This window comes from Palaemon carinicauda, chromosome 11, assembly GCF_036898095.1.
Source record: "Palaemon carinicauda isolate YSFRI2023 chromosome 11, ASM3689809v2, whole genome shotgun sequence".
Lineage (NCBI taxonomy): Eukaryota > Metazoa > Arthropoda > Malacostraca > Decapoda > Palaemonidae > Palaemon > Palaemon carinicauda.
In genome coordinates this window covers 114,548,118-114,565,741 of record NC_090735.1, presented here as the reverse complement: position 1 = coordinate 114,565,741, position 17,624 = coordinate 114,548,118, and the positions used below count along the sequence as shown (strand labels likewise).

General features: G+C 41.1%; 1 protein-coding gene across 2 annotated transcripts in view; it reads right to left on the bottom strand.

Annotated features, from left to right (window-relative positions):
• Window positions 1-17,624, bottom strand: part of LOC137650127 (uncharacterized) — a 73,564-nt gene that overhangs the window by 26,896 nt on the left and 29,044 nt on the right. Inside the window, exons 2-6 of one of the 2 annotated variants that reach the window (XM_068383266.1) lie at window positions 3,954-4,035; window positions 2,992-3,118; window positions 1,443-1,559; window positions 987-1,329; window positions 549-796 (exon numbers count right to left, since the gene is read on the bottom strand). In XM_068383266.1, coding sequence (XP_068239367.1) covers window positions 549-796; window positions 987-1,329; window positions 1,443-1,559; window positions 2,992-3,118; window positions 3,954-4,035 — 917 coding nt within the window. Of the gene's footprint in view, window positions 1-548; window positions 797-986; window positions 1,330-1,442; window positions 1,560-2,797; window positions 2,931-2,991; window positions 3,119-3,953; window positions 4,036-17,624 lie in introns of both variants that reach the window. The other variant, XM_068383265.1, reaches the window with a different exon arrangement.

Below are 17,624 nucleotides of genomic sequence, written 5' to 3'. Positions count from 1 at the left end.
TTAATAGACTAATGATCGAGTTTTCAATTTCGAGAACTGAAAAGGAAGAGTTAATATGTCGTATTGTCTACTAGTTATTGGGCATCAGCCAGAAAATGGCATGGTAGTTCCCAAAAAGGGAAGCATTTCTCTGGAGGTGATAAATTGTTATTTTCAGGTAGATATTGAAACAGGTTCGAATAGGAATAATATAAACTTATAAGTATAAAAATAATAACTTTTTTCTTAAAATTCAGTTATACTGAAATGAGTGTACCTTAATCTTGAATTTTTTCAGTTGCACAAAGTTGTGAAATTGTTGCATTCCGATTTCCCTTCTTCAATAATTTACTTCATAGTAAAAGCTTGTATTTATCCCTCATTTGCACCTCAGCCCATCTTACCCAAATTGTATAAATCCAATGCAAAAAGCTCTTACACTAGGAAGTACAGTACAGTACTTCAATTTATGTAAACCAGTGAGACAGCTGGAAAATCAATTGCATAAAAATATCATGAAGTGTTCATACTAGAACGGGAAGACAAAAACTTAATGCTGTATTACTTACCCCATGAAGCCTTGAGAAGAGAATCCACCAAGAATGTCACTAAGCAAATCACGCTTTTTTCTGCGACCTAGCCCTAAGCTACCAAGAAAATTAAGGAATCCGTTTCCTTCTCTACGTCTGGCTGGCTTTCGTCTCCTCACAGGTCTACGATTGCTAGATCTCCTGTGCGTGTTTTGAGTTTCAGGATTTTCCCTAAAGTTTAGGAAAGAATTTTGGAAGGAAGTTCCATCTGCAAATGGCTGGAAAGCCTAGAATAAATAATTTGAAATGTATATTTTAAAAAAGCACATGAAATATTTATGTATTTAGGACAGAAGACCTTATGAGCTATTTTCATAATTTGAACCATTAAGGAATTATCTACCATTTTGTAATATACAGAAGTCACAAATAGGAGTTGACATTGATAATGTGGCTAAACTTAATTCAGTATAATACCTGTTGTGGGGGGAATTGAAATCCTGGTGGAGGGGGAGGTGGGGGTGGTGCTGCAAATCCAGGGTGGAATGCAGGGTTTGGAGGTGGAAAACCTTGCTGAAATGCAGGGTTTGGGGGAGGGAATCCTTGTTGAAGTGGACTTTGCTGCTGGATTGATGGTATTTGAGATATAAGTCCTTGCAATGCCTGGAGTGAAGGTCCTTGGCCTTGAGAGAAAAGTTGCTGAAGTGCTGGACTTTGTAGTGATTCTTGCAAAACTGTCTGAGGATTCTGGATGATTCCTTGCTGGAAATTGGGGTCAAATGCTGCTTGCCCCGGTGGTGGTGAAATTGACGAGAGAAGGCTGAAATGTATTAGGTCATAATGCTTTTAATTGGTTCTGTTTGCTTTCTAGTTGGAAATTTACACAGTTTGGCATTTTACAAATCTTTCTAAATTATAAACATTAATTCTCACCTTTCAGCACCAGGAATTCCACCTGACATGACAGAACACACAACCCTCTCCAGACACCTAAAACGATCTAAGTTAGGTAAAGTTGTGCGAAGCATATCATCTACATTTTCCAGTGCCCTGTTGGATGAGAGTTATGTTTGTCAGAAACAGGACATAATTTGAGTTATCATAAAATATTAATGCTTTGTACAGAAATCAAGCTTATAGGATAAAATACCATTTTCTAGTTATGTTAAAACTTTTTTTTCTTGTGTATCATACAATAATTATAATTTTTATTTTCATCCACTGAGCCTTCTTTTAGTAATGGCTAAGTGTATGCATAAAACTTGCAACCTATTCTCAAAATTATTTTCATATAAACATGAACATACTAACAAATTATTTTTGTTTACACTATATACTGGAAGTTATCTCATAATAGTATTGTAATCTATTTCAAGCTAAGCAGCAAAAGTTAAGAAAGCCAATGGTTTTACAATAAAAACAACAATATATAGAAGTACTGTAGTGGAAATAGAAATCCAAATGATTTCATTAGCTGAAATAAATAGTGAAACAAGTTCATGAAAATCCTTTTCACCTTGATACATTAATCTGCATAGGTTTCTTTACAACACAAATTTGAGGAAATTTATTAAAACCATTTTCAATTTCACACAATTAATTAATAAATACACTATATACTAATTGAATAATAGTGGAATTGATAATGATTTTCATGAAATCTATTTCTGTGTTAGTCTGAAGCATAATATCTTCAAGTATCCCATAAATAGATTGTTACAGTATTCTTGAGGATGAGATGAAATTAGTTGAAAAGAAAGTTTACCGTTAAATAAAAAAAGAGAATTAGTGCCTTAGAATTATGATTAATTTTTAACAAGGTCAAGGAAGATAAGCCGTTGAATGGGTTTTAGATAGTAAGCAGGTCACAGTTTAAATTCAGTCTTACAAATAAAGATACAGTATAGTACTCTAAGTAGTATTTGGTAAAAATGTGTCTTCAGCAACCTTTGGTCTCATTTTCAGTAATCCTTAAAGATCTTCTGTCACAATGATTCTGTCAAGATAAAAAAGATATTTTTAGATCATTTTAACATCAATGCAGCACAGTAACTGAAATTGTCTCCAGGTGTAGGCTGTTCGTCATTTTATGAAGATTATTATCTGTCTGTAACCATGGTCATTATTAATAGGTTCTCTTGTGTCTAGTTAGAATTCAATGGGTGAACCATATAACTGTGACCATAGTCTGTCATAAATAAATGTGTATTTACTGCAGTAAGCAATGCCTTTTTGCCTTCAGCAACATGCAGTTATATTTTAGTATAAAGAAATATATCATGACTGACGAGATGCCATCTCTAAAGGTGTTTTCTAGCCTGAATCCGTCTAAAAGCTGTCGAACTACTCTGTGATGGATTTCCTTCACTTCTGCCATTTCTTTTTCTTCCGCCTCATTAATCGACTCTTGCAAGGACAAACCTGCAAATAAAGTTAACATCAGGGCCTGGATCTAAGTCGATAACAACAACACATTACATACCCAAGGATATATCGTAGCTGTGGGCCAAGCAAGCCTCCAGCATCGACTGATGGGTCAGCTGCAGATGCTACCAATGCAGCTCCTGGCTCAATGCTGTTGGCTGAAGATGTCTCATCTAGTTTGTTGCCTGTGGGCAAAATTTATCCATACATTTCAGTGATCTAGAGAAATATGTTGCCTAAATGTCAGTCATACTGTACAGCCTTATTCTAGTGATGAAACTTATCTAACAAAAGAAACATCTTTTCCTGAATCCTTTCCTTACAAGGGTACTGTTTCTTTATCACAAAATCTCATACCCTTCATTAATCAACAATTTTATATACTACTCCAAGAGTCATGCAATATTGTTAACAAGTTTAGTTTTGACAAACTGCAAATAGTTGAAAAAACAATAATATAAAATTGTTCCACAAAACCATTGCACTGTCTAGCTATGTGTCTCTAAAAGTAGTGTTGTGCAAATTATAGCGCCAATTAAACATTAAATAAAGATCACTTCAAGCTGGTTATATGAAGAAGGAAAAAAACTTTGGTTCTGGAGAGCTGTTGAATACGCTAAATGTGCAATTCCAAATTATCGTTTGGTATCCTCTTTGAGTACATTGTCGTTTTCCTGGAAATGAAATAAACATTTTGTCTTCTTGGAGTCATGCCAAGCATTGTGATGAATATCTGATAAATATTGAGTTTTGGCCAATTATTATTCTATAAATATAGGTTTCAGAAGGTCATTATTTCAAAATAAATTCAATATACATAATGTTATTTTACCCTTATAAGTATGAAAAAATTCATCGTCTTAAAAAAAAAAAAAAAAAAAAACTAGGATTTAATATACTACATAAAACATCAGTGCAGAGATAAGCAATGAAGGAATTACTGTATATGTACTCTATTGGTGTAATAAAAGATTAAAGTATTTATTATACAATATAGAAACTTTTTAAGTAAATATTTACCTGCATTTTCTTCTGAGGATGGGGCTGCCACCACCAACGACGCTAGCAGTATTGTCACCCACCACCAATCAAGAACTCTCATCTGAAATTCATAAAATTTATTTTTTTTTTAAATTTTTAACATAAAAGTAAAATAAAAACAGATGTAAGTCATTCTTTCCTCAAAAACTATATATTGTACTCAATGTCACATTTTCTCCATGCATGATCATATTCCCCTCCCTATTTTTTTCTGTCTTTCCCTACCGGAGATATCACAAAATAAATAGGATATCACCCAATGATATACACTAGTATACTGATGTCTGCTATATTAATGGTCTACACATTCATTTAACTATACCCTTCTTCATGCTTCAAAGGCCAGACTTCCTGCTACGAGTCTTTACAAAGACTCACATCAGGAAGTCTAGGTTGCAGCAGATGTGTTTACCTGTACACAAGAACATACACAACTATTATTTCTATTATAGCGTAGCTTTAATAATGTTGACTGAGCATGTGCTGGACATATTTTAAGTGATGGAATGCATAACATTGTATAAATGTGGAAGAAATGTGAACTACGTACTCTCCAGTGCACACACTTATTACAGAAAAAAATAATGGTGAAGAAAATGTTCTTTAGACACAAATCAAATTTCTCTCCCTCTGTACATATTAAAAAAGTGTCAAAGAAAATATATGATGTTATCAATATTCTTGGCTGATACTATAGCCAACGTTTGTTGAGCTCTATGTGTTGCCATATGACCACATATAGTCCGGTGAGTAAAATTTAATATACCATGTATTTACTGGTGGAAAATCCTATAAATTATTAAAAACCTAGCTCCTTTGCTTGATGGGGAAACTTTAGAGAAAAATTAAGAGGGGAAAAAGACGCAAAGAAATAAAGAATCATTGAAAGTGAAAGTACATGGGTAGAATACAAAACTGTAATGTGCCAATATAATTACCTATTAAGGGGGAAAAAAAAGAATATTATATGAGACAGGCCCGGAAAGCAGCAACAGATATAAATAAGTTAAACTGTCTCATAAATGGTGTAATGGGAAATGTAAATAAAAAAGCTACCAGAGGGGTAAAGCGACCAAGAACTGGCTAATACATTTCAATAATTCTTCAGAAACAAAATTGAAAATATAATTAGGTCATTTACAAATTTTCAATATCGGATACACAAATAAAACTAACAAGATTCAATAACTATAATATCGGGAATTAAATTTATATAGACTTACTTCGAATCTATCCTTTGACCCAAAGAAATCTGTCAGAAATCTTGGAGTAATCATGGATGATAGACTGACAATGAATGAACATATAAATAATATGGTAATAAATTGTAACTATCATATTAGAAACATAGCATTTATTAGTAAATACTTAGATGAAAAATCTATGGCCATACTCATTAATCACCACATATTTTCAAGAATTGATTACTGCAACTCGCTGTTCTATGGCTTACCAAATTATCAGCTGAAGAAAATTCAGAGAGTACAAAACAGAGCCGCTAGATTAATGAAAGGACTACACAATAGGGAAAGAGTTACCCCTGCACTAATTAAATTACACTGGCTGCCGGTAAAAGCGAGAATTGAATACAAGCTACTCTTACTAACGTTCAAGATACTGAACCAAAATATCTAAAAGAATGCCTGAACAAACTAGAACTAGAAACAAATGTTAACATAAGACACATGAGTGACAAACATAGGCTATCTGAACCAAGAACAAATAGTAAATTTGGTGAAAGGGCTTTTAGCTACTGTGCGCCTAGACATTATAATAAACTGCCAACTGAAATGAAGGACCTAAAGGGAGCAATTGAATTTAAGAAGAAACTAAAGACATTACTTTTCACAAGATCATATGATTTGGAAGATGCTACAATCAAAGAATTGTATAAGTTATAATGAAAATGTTTCGTTAGATGATTAATAGAGTCCTTTCAATACACGTCATCAAACTTCCGGTCCGCCATTCACATTCACACAATGCCCAGTTTTTGCACTATTGCTGGCTGTGGGAATCGAGGACGAAGAGATGACAAGAGTTTCTACCGCATACCGGCAGTTATTCAGAATCAGGACAAAGATACAGAGGAATTATCCAAGAGCAGACGTGACTTGTGGTTGACCAGAATATCACGGGCTGATCTACGTGAATCCTCACTACCCTACGCACATATTTGTTCTGATCATTTCATATCCGGTCAGTCTCGGCTAAGCCCTAAAAGTATCATTATTCCTGTGTAAACGTGCTATATCCGATCGCATAGGTGACTTCAAAAGTATCATCGTCAGTTCAGTGTGTAGTGTGTGTGGGGGAGGGGGCATCTCAATTTTTAAACATCTGAGATGCCCCATCTCAGATTTTCAAAATAAAAAATTAAAATCGCCCATATTGGCTATATTAACAAAGGCTACTTACCTAGGTCTCTATTTCGTCAAGGTGCTCATGCCTATATATAATTAAGTGTATATTTATATTCATTTTAATTTGTGTATTAAATTGTGCAGACATACAGGCCTATGTGATGAATAAACATTGATTATAAATAATAATAATATCTGAAAGCTTGTTTAACCCGAAGGGGTCTTCAGCTTATATATGAAACATTGAAAAAATAATTAAACTTGCGCATTTAATTGCAAGGAGGCAAAACGATCATCCAAGAACATTACAATAGAGTTTGTCCATCATGTGTTTATATGTATATAAGAAATTATAGCATTTGTAACCAAACACAAACACAATGGTTAGGCATGAACTGATAAAGATTTGACATTATAATGCAAAAATTTTACATACATTTTGACAAATAAAAATTATAATACACAAGGTTAGGCTAAATGATCACTAATAGCTTTATAATTATAAACACTCTTCATTGGCCAAGTGTTTATCTAATTTTGGACTTAAAAGCATTAAAGGGAAAAACAACGAATTCTGGAAGCAGATTATTCAATGGAAATGTATGCCCACTCATGTTCTGGGTTGGCCGACAGTACCAAGTAGTTCACCGTATCAATGTATGAAATACTGTACTGGGAAAATCCTCAATATTTTAACTGAATGAATTCTGCATCTGGTATGGATCTAGGCCATCAGTTAGATCGAGTTTCTGCTTGTAAAAACGCTTATCACCGGACAATTGTTTGACAAAGTCGCTCTCAATGTCCATATTCGCTGTAGCAGCTGCCATGTTTTCGCTTTGTATGTCCTCCAGCATGGCCGCTGGCGATTCCCAGTGACGCCATTGAAAGGACTCTATATGGACCCGCCCGAGAAGTAGTTCACTCGACTTCAGTGGAGGGTTGGATTTAAACCCAAAACAAGTAAAACAAGTATTTCAAAAGTGCTAGAATGTATCATTCTTGAACAACTACTTAGTTTCTTAGAAGAAATAGAAACTTTGTCAGGTAACCAGTCTACTTACAGAAAATTGTATTCTACAGAGACAGATATTTGTCCTGTTGTAAATGATATTATGGCTGGAAAAAATAAAAATAAATGTGGTACAGCATCTTTTACATTACTCGATCTTAGCGCTACTTTTGATACAGTTGTGCATGAACTGCTTCTATATGATTTACGGTCCATCGGTATTGAAGATCAATACTTCGAGTACCTAAAAGACCGTAGGCTACTTGGTTAACAGAAGGTACTGTCTATCAAAACAGAAGGTACTGTCTATCAAAAGTACTACAGGGGTATGAAATTAAGTTCAAATATGCAACTGTTGGTTTAACACTTGATTGATATTGAGTGCTGAATGGCCTCCAAGGCCTCAGCACCAAAAATTCATAAACTCATAAATCCGGGGAAAAGTAACAAAAAGGGGTTTGCTATGTTATGTAAAAATATTCATCTTTACTGAAGATAAGTTGCAAAGATAATATCTTCTAACATTCCATTAGCCTATAAAGAAAACAAATATATATATATATATATATATATATATATATATATATATATATATATATATATATATATATATATATATATATATATATATACATATATAATCATCTACGCCTATTGACGCAAAGGGCATTGATTAGATTTCACCAGTCGCCTCTCTCTTGAGCTTTTAATTCAGTACTTCTCCATTCATCATCTAGTTCACGCTTCATGGTCCTCAGCCATGTAGGTCTGGATTCTCCAACTCTTCTAATGCTTTGTGGAGCCCAACTGAATGTTTGGTGAACTAATCTCTCTTGGGGAGTGCGAAGAGCATGCCCAAACCATCTCCATCTACCCCTCATCATGATCTCATCCTCATATGGCACTAGAGTTTCATTTCTAATCCTGTCCTGCCATTTAAGTCCCAATATCCTTCTGAGGGCTTTGTTCTCAAATCTACTAGATCTATTGGAGATTGTTTCATTGTCATACCATGACTCATGTCCATAGAGTAACACCGATCTTACTAAACTGATATAGTCTGATTTTTATATGTAATTTCAGGCGATTTAATTTCTAAATTTTACTTAACCTAGCTATTGTCTGATCTTTTTTTTTATCTTTCACTAAACTAATTCTAAAGACCCTGTTTTCGAGATCATAGTTCCTAAATACTGAAAGGATTCTACCTCATTAATCCTTTCTCCTTCCAATGATATTCCATATCCCATTCCATACTCCCTTCTCATCATCTCTGTCTTCTTTTTATCTTCAGCCCAACCTCGTGTGATATTTCATACATTCTGGTAAGCAAGCATTGCAAATCCAGTGGTATTTTAACAAGGACAGCATCATCAGCATACTCTAGGTCAGCTAAATTCTTATCACCAATCCAGACCAATCTTTCTCCACCATCTATGACTGTTCTAGGCATTACAAAATCCATGAGGAGGGTGAACAACATAGGTAACATCACATTTCATTGGAGTACTCCGCTGTTCACTGGTTATTCATTAGATACACATTTAAGAGGAGTTCGTATGAACACCAATAAACATGTATTGGTCAGTGGTTGAGCGAATTATTTCTGGCAACCTTAATTGTCGTGATATACGATAATTTTATATAAAATGCAACCACATTATGATACTGCAAGTTCAAGATAATTGTGTAAAAATATTGGTTTGAATTGTTACTGTAACTTGTTACAAATTAATAATTTGAAACTCGAATGAGCGGTTTGTTTGTTTTGTTTTGCTGATGTCATGTCTGTTGAATTCTGTTGTTTCGTTGGAAATTGTTAGTGTGACTGTGATAGTGTTTTAGTGACTGCAATTCCCTGCCAAACTGCGTACAATGCTAGGCCGGATCGGCACAGTGTAAAATCCGGACGTCGGACGTCGGACGTCGGATGCCGTCCGGGAGAATAGAAAATCGCTTGTATCACCGGTAAAGGCGCATTAATACACCACTTTTTTGACACTGGTAATTTTCGAAAAATATTGATTTATTTTCATTTTATTGAGAATAGCGGGCAGTTAAATAGTGTAATGTTGACGTCCGATTCAGAATATTCTCAATAACATTAAAATAACCAATATTTTTGGGCTCAAGCCATGGCGTCCTGATGGAAGGTTCCTGTTTGGTAGCTTCCTTGGGTATAAGACTACTAAGATATTCCCAGAGAATTTAACCACAGGTTATCACAGAATTCTAACTTCTGGAGCGAGTATCTCAAAGGTTTCCCTTTAAGACATCGTAATACAACAGGGGACACGCATGTCTGAACGTGCCACATAGCTATCTCCACCCCGAACAGAGTTAATGCTTCGGTGTGTAAGGGCTGAGAATAGCTGGGAGCCGTTCCACAGCTAATCTCACTCGTGGCTACTACTGATACTCGAGACGTAAACAAACGGACGCCATTGCTCTAATGACGTCACGCGCGTCTTCATCCTTTGTTTAGTAGCTGCCCTACTTAGACGGATTTTCCCTTGTGTTATCTTTATCGCTTTGCATCTTCGCTATGTCGTTACCTTCAGCCTCGCCTTCTTCTGGAAAGTTGAGTACAAGGTTCCAGTATTGTTTAATTAAGCTCTGGCCGTAAAGTAAATATTATTTTGCGAAATAATTGATGTTTTGTGGCAGAGCTGTGCCTCTACCGGACCCGCCATTTTATGGCGTCGTCGTTGTTTTGCATGTCTTATTTAGTTAGCCACAACAACGCTTCCGGCATTATATACTAATCGAATACATTAGTTTATTTAGTCTTCATAGCTAGGAACTTTTATATCGTGTTTAGACGCTTTTTATCGGTCATCGATTGACCTCATACCAGTCGGCTACTATAGCCCCCAGGCCAGGAGCCTACATACAAGTGTTCATGCATGATTTATTAGTGATCCTAGACTAAGTTATGAAGATAGTGGCATTATTATTTTACAATACTTTTGACTAGTGATGCAAATGTTTTCGCCTTCAGGGACCATATAGGGGATAGGCTAGTCAGTGATTCTTTCTAGCCTAACCTAACCTTAGGACCCCTATATGCTTCCTTCATCCCCTGCCTTGGCATTCCCTCTATTTAGCCTTGATCCCTTTTCTGAGTAAAGGGATTTATTGTCTAATAGAGTATATATATATCGCCTCTCAATCCTCCCTAAAGGAATGAACCCCCTTTAGGATTGCGTCTGAGAGTGAGGTTAGGCTAGCCTACCTCTATGGCTAGGATAGTCTATGACTTTCCTGCGATAGCGATATGTCTTCTTCCTTGCCTAGTTCAGGACTTTTAGCCCTGTTCTAGGTCGGGTTAGGAAGGTTTCTCTGTTCCATGCTAAAACTGTACTCTTGCACCGTTTTAGCCGATCAGCCTGATCTTAGGTTAGGGAGTGTCCTCCCTTCCCTTAGTGGCCGCTCTGGTACAGAAACCCTTCCTGGGAAGACCTCTCTCTTCTCCCTCCCCACCTATCTCTTGTATAGCCTAGCCTATGCTTAGGTTAGTTTATACTCATCTGTCCCCTGTCCTACAACTCCTCCTTAGGGTGGATGAGTAGGGCTACCCGAGCTTCCCTGTGCAGTCCGCTCTGGTACATATACCTTCATAGTGTCCTATAAGGTTAGTTACTAGTGTAGTTCTGCATAGGGGAGTCTCCCCCCCCCCCCTCTTGGGTGTTCCCTAGCCCTCCCTTGGGCTACCTGCTCCCGGTCCCTAGTGACCCCTGCTTATGGATGTTAGAGCCTGTCTCTATCATGGGTACACCCTCTCAGGGAGGGGGAGGGATGTCTGGAACCCTGACGGTACTTCCTGCATCCCTTCCCCCCTCCCCCTGTCTCTCTATCTATCCGGGTGCCGGTCTCTTGCCGCCTCTACTGTCGGCAATACCTGCCTCCCTCTTGGTGACTTCCCTACCCTTGCCGCCAGCCCCCCGTGTACCGAGGGACTGCCGGCTGCCGCCGGCTACTACCGGCGGCTCTCCTACTCCTATCTAATCGTCCGCTTGCCGGTCGATCACCGGAGTGCCGGCATATACTGCCGGCAACCCGATACTACCTGTACCATCCTTATCCCAGTCACCAACCTGGCATCCTCCGGCTGCCGGAGCCGCCGCTCCCTGCCGGCGTGCCGCCGTTGTGCCGGCGGCCGCCATCCTGGTATCTAACTGACTTTTGAAAATTGTCTGTTCTAATGCCAGAATCTATGCTGGAGCGGGCTCCGGCATGCCGGCGGCTTGCCGGATGCCCCAGAGGCGTCAAGAATACTTGCACCCCCTCACTGTAGCTATCATAAGACTAAGATAGCCCTACATAGCAAATAGATAAGCTGCTTTGCTTTTAAGATCAGTACCTAGTACTGCTCTATTAGTGATCATGCTGTCTCTTTGCATTCTTCTAATTCCAGCATGCTATGTGCATCTTAGCACGGCTGGTTGCCAGAAGCAGTTACCTTTAATGAGGCCTTCTGGCTCTTAACTGGGAACCGAATGAATTCGATCCCAACCTTGTCCTCGGCTTTCCATGGAGTTCCAATATAATGGGAATCCTAGGAAACTATGTCCAATGATCTCGGTCATTTGGATTATCCCAGGACCAAGCTTATGGTAACCAGCCGGGCGAGATGCATGGAGCGTGTTCTCCTTTACTGTTTTCATTCTCTATGCATCACACCTTCTTTAAGTTAAAATTAATGATTAATATTAACTTAGTTTAAGAGCCATTCCTATGACTCCCCCATACTCATTTTCTCTTTCTTCCACAGGAGGAGCAGATGAAGTGTGACTTCGCCTTCTGCGCTGTGAAACGCCCGCAGTTTTACGGACATACGGCTTGCAGGACTCACGCCCCTTGTGCAGACAAGAAAGGGGATTTGAAGTTCTGGAATCCACTGGATTGTACGGTCTGCCAGGCCCACCTAGTTGAGGCCTTCCATAACCCTCCCTCAGCGGAGGTTAGAGACATTTCTCGTGAAAAGCTGCGCAAGTGGGTGCGTGGCTTTCAGAAAAATGCTACCGGACCGTACCTGGCCACCGAAGAACTGAGGTCCCTGTTGTTCCCTAAGGCCTCCCCTGACTCAGTGGTTCCGAAAGAAGCAATCCCCACTGTCCAAATTACGGTGGAACCTGATGTGGTCATGGCTCAGTCCATGCATGAGTGTCGTTTAGATTCCGAGGATGATGAACAGATCTCTGACGTCTCGGAAGACACGGAGAAGACGCTTATGGCTCAAGGAGCCGAAGAGGACGAAGACAAGGTGGAATACACCGAGTCGGAGCTTGGAGCTCCTCCCTCATCCATCCCTCCGCCTACTCCTACACCGACGGATGTGTCCATCCCGTCTACCTCCTCGACCCCGGATCCCTCTTCGTCTACTCAAGAACTGATCCGGCTGATTAGAGCTGTCATGGACGACAGACTGAAGGAGAACCAGGAGTCCATCAGGTCAATGATTGGATCCAGAGAACCGAAGAAGATTTCGGTTAAGGATCTCCCAGCTTGCTCTCATGCCAACCCGTGGAGGTATGCAGAGCATATGGTTATTGCGACCGGCAGGATCTTTGTTAGTGACAAGATCGGCACGGTCCCGTTGGAAGATGTGGAGTTCTTCCCAAGCTTCGAGGCCTACCCGGACTGTTACGTCCGGCTTCGTTCCGAACCTGCCTCGAAGGAGGAGACCGAACCTAAAGAAGAGATAGTGTTCGATCTCGCAAAGGCCCAGGCTATGCTAGCCTCCGCATTTAAGAGCAGGGGCTTTACCTGCTCTAAGCTTCCTGCCTTGAGCAAGAAGCATCCTACATACGTCGCACCTGACACTGCGGTTCTTCCTTTCTTGGAAAAGGCCTTAGCTGCATGCCTTAAAGCGGCGGAAGAAGGAAAACCCTGCCCTGCACTGGAGGAGTGCAGACCCTTCTCCATCGTGACACCCCCTGACACTCGACAATGGAAAGATGTTCAGCATACTTTCGTCGTGGGTAGGCTCGATCCTGACGTCGCCGGACGTCAGTTTAATGAGGACCTCCCTAAGCTCAATGATCACCTCCTTCGCCGGGAACAAGACACGAAGGAGAGGCTTGCGGCATCTCTTTCTCATCAAGTCCAACTGGAAGTGATGGCCTGTGACACAAGAGTACCTGATCACTACATGGTACTAGCCAAATCCCACTTACTTACAGTAATGAAGGACTTGTACCATTTCATAAAGGCTCGTAGAGCCTGTCGTGAATTCGTGTTTGTCGGTGCCACCGTGAAACACGAACCCCGGAGGCTGATTTCCTCCAACATCTGGGGAAAGCACCTGTTTCCTTCTGACCTTGTCAAGGAAATAACTGACAGAGCCGCCACGGAGAATAGGAACCTTCTCCACAAGTGGGGCATGTCCAGAAAAAGGAAACCCTCTCAGGACGATGGACCTCAGCCTAAGAGGAAACCTCAGAAGCCAAAACCCCAGCAACGTCAACAACGACGTCAGTTTCCGGGACCCGCTACCTCCCAAGTGGTTGCCCAACCACAGCAGACCTTTCAATTGGTCCCCCAACCGGTGTTGTCACAGTCACCGGTCTTCACCCCTGCCTTTGAGCAACCATCCACTACCTTTCATGCCAAAGGTAGAGGCTCGTCCAGGGGTGCAAGCAGAGACGCATCTCGTCGTCCCTCCAGAGGTAGAGGAGGAAAGGGAGCTAGCGGCCGAGGCAACAAGTCCTCGGGACACCAGAAGCAATGAAGTGCTTCCGGTGGGAGGAAGACTCCGCCAATTCCAGGATCGTTGGACCTTCGATCCCTGGGCACACAGCATCATCAAGAACGGTCTAGGCTGGAGTTGGGTGCAACCACCCCCAATCTTCCAGCGGTTCTTTCAACAATCGACCCCCATTCTGGAAGAATATGTTCTAGACCTCTTGAACAAGAAGGTGATAAGGAAGGTAAAGTCCACCAGGTTCCAAGGGAGACTGTTTTGCGTTCCCAAGAAGGACTCAGACAAGCTCAGAGTCATTCTGGACTTATCCCCCCTCAACAAGTTCATAGAGAACAACAAATTCAAGATGCTGACGCTTCAACAAATAAGGACCCTTCTGCCTCAAGGTTCCTACACGGTCTCTATAGACCTGGTGGATGCCTATTGGCACATTCCAATGAACCATCACGCTTCCTCCTACCTAGGATTTCGACTCCAAAGGAAAAGCTACGCCTTCCGGGCCATGCCATTCGGCCTCAATGTGGCCCCTCGGATCTTCACAAAGCTGGCGGATGCCATAGTACAACAGCTCCGCCTAAGAAACGTCCAGGTGATGGCCTACCTCGACGACTGGCTAGTCTGGGCTCCATCGCCCGAAGAGTGTGCAAAGTCTTGCAACGAAGTTACCCAGTACCTAGAACACCTGGGATTCAAGATCAACGAGAAGAAATCTCGCCTCTCTCCAGCTCAGAAGTTTCAGTGGCTGGGAATCCACTGGAATCTTCAGTCACACCGCCTTTCCATCCCCCAGAAGAAAAGGAAGGAAATAGCAGGGTCTGTCAAGCGACTACTGAAATCCAAACGCATTTCAAGACGACAGCAGGAACGAGTTCTAGGCTCTCTACAATTCGCCTCAGTGACAAACCCAGTGCTTCGCGCACAGCTAAAGGATGCCGCGGGAGTCTGGAGACGATCGGCATCCATCGCTCGAAGAGACCTCAAGAGACGGCTTCCAAACAGACTTCGACGCCTCCTAAAGCCGTGGTCGGAAGCAAAGGCCCTGAAAAGGTCCATTCCTCTCCAACACCCTCCTCCATCACTCAACATCCACACGGATGCCTCACTGGAAGGCTGGGGAGGTCACTCCCACCTGATACAAGCTCAAGGGACCTGGTCTCCACTATTCAAGACGTTCCACATAAACATCTTGGAGGCCATGGCGGTCCTTCTTACTCTGAAGAAGTTATCCCCGCCGCCCTCGATCCACATCCGTCTAACCCTAGACAACTCGGTGGTAGTTCGTTGTCTCAATCGCCAAGGCTCAAGATCGCCCCAGATAAATCAGGTGCTTCTCCCAATCTTCCGTCTGGCGGAGAAGAAGAAGTGGCACCTGTCTGCAGTTCACCTACAAGGATTCCGCAACGTGACAGCGGATGCTCTATCTCGGACAAACCCGATAGAGTCGGAATGGTCTCTAGACGCAAGATCATTCTCCTTCATCTCTCATCAAGTCCCAGAACTTCAGATAGATCTCTTTGCAACGAGCGACAACAATCAACTTCCTCTGTACATAGCCCCGTACGAGGACCCCAAAGCAGAAGCGGTGGACGCCATGTCACTGGACTGGAACAGATGGTCCAAGATATACCTGTTCCCTCCCACCAACCTTCTGTTGAAAGTCCTCTCCAAACTGAGAACCTTCAAAGGGACAGCGGCCCTAGTGGCTCCCAAGTGGCCCCGGAGCAACTGGTACCCCCTGGTCCTGGAGCTGCAGCCCAAGCTGATCCCTCTCCCGGGCCCAGTTCTCTCTCAACAAGTACAGAAGTCGACTGTCTTCGCTTCATCATCGAAAATCAAGGACCTTCATCTCATGATTTTCTCTCCCTTGCCGCAAAGAAGAGGTTTGGGATCTCGAAGAAAAGTCTAGACTTCCTAGAGGAATACAAGACCGAATCCACGAGATGGCAATATGAATCATCCTGGAGGAAATGGGTCTCCTTTGTTAAAGCAAAAAATCCTAAAGAAATCACCATTGATTTCTGTATGTCCTTCTTCATTCACCTTCATGGACAAGGATTAGCAGCCAATACGATTTCAACCTGCAAATCGGCTTTGACTAGACCAATTCTATATGCTTTCCAAATTGATCTGTCCAACGACATCTTTAACAAATTACCAAAAGCATGTGCTCGCCTACGCCCAGCACCCCCTCCGAAACCGATCTCCTGGTCACTAGACAAGGTACTCCATTTCGCCTCCAACTTGGACAACGATTCATGCCCCCTCAAGGATCTGACTCAGAAAGTTATATTTTTATTTGCTCTCGCCTCGGGAGCTCGAGTCAGCGAAATAGTGGCATTATCAAGAGAAGAGGGACACATCCTGTTTGCTGATTCAGGAGAAGTGACCCTCTCCCCTGATCCGACGTTTCTCGCTAAAAACGAATTACCCACCAAAAGATGGGGCCCTTGGAGAATATGCCCCCTGAAGGAGGATGTCTCTCTATGTCCAGTAGAGAGTCTCAAGGTCTATCTTCGCAGAACTTCGAACTTTGGTGGAGGCCAACTCTTCAAAGGAGAAACATCGGGCAGCGACCTGTCACTGAAACAATTAAGAGCGAAAATCACCTACTTCATTCGCAGAGCGGATCCGAACAGTACACCCGCTGGTCATGATCCTAGAAAAGTGGCATCGTCTCTGAACTTCTTTCAGAGCATGGACTTTGAGAGCCTTAAAAACTTTACGGGCTGGAAGTCCTCGCGAGTTTTCTTTAAACATTATGCGAAACAAGTGCACGAAATCAAACATTTTGTGGTAGCCGGAGGTAGTGTTATGAAACCTGCACCTAACTCTGCGTAGAACAGTGAGTTACTTGGGACTCTAACTCTTCGGGTGCCTATGTTGACCCTCGAGTGATTCATAGTGATGTCTAAAAACACTTAGTGCTTTTATAACTGTTCTTATCCCAGGTGAAATGTCATAGTGTCACACAAGTGCCGCATGCCTTGAGCATGATGTGTTGTTTAAAGACTTGCGTTCCTCGAGAACGAGTACCTACTAATCCTGAAATTCCTTTTCAGATTCAAGAGCAAGCCTTTATTTCTATGTACATTATTATTACTGTAAATGAACTTTACTTTTGCTGTAAATTATTTAATTTCTGCATTGTGAAATAAAATTTCTATTTTATTACTTATGCGTCTCTTTCAGCTCCTACCTACTATGAAATACATACTGTCATAGTTTTATTTATTCCTCCTCTCTTATGGTCATGAAGAATTTAAGATGTCTAATCCTAAATTATATTCACCTTGTCTTAGTAAGGTTCCTACACGAATACTTACTTCTGATAATCAGGAGATGAACTCTATACACAGTGCCCAACCACCACTGGCCTAATTCAGAATGTTCCTATACAAATATCAAACATTCTGCTTCATCTCTAAGTTCTTAAAAGTTCTTCTGTCAAGATGAATAGCCCTTCAATACCACTTTGACGTCGGCATAGCCCATGGGAACTTCCTACCAATGGGGGGCAGGATACTTCGTTCCTATGGTTCTTACCTAAGATTACTTTGCTGTTTTGTCAA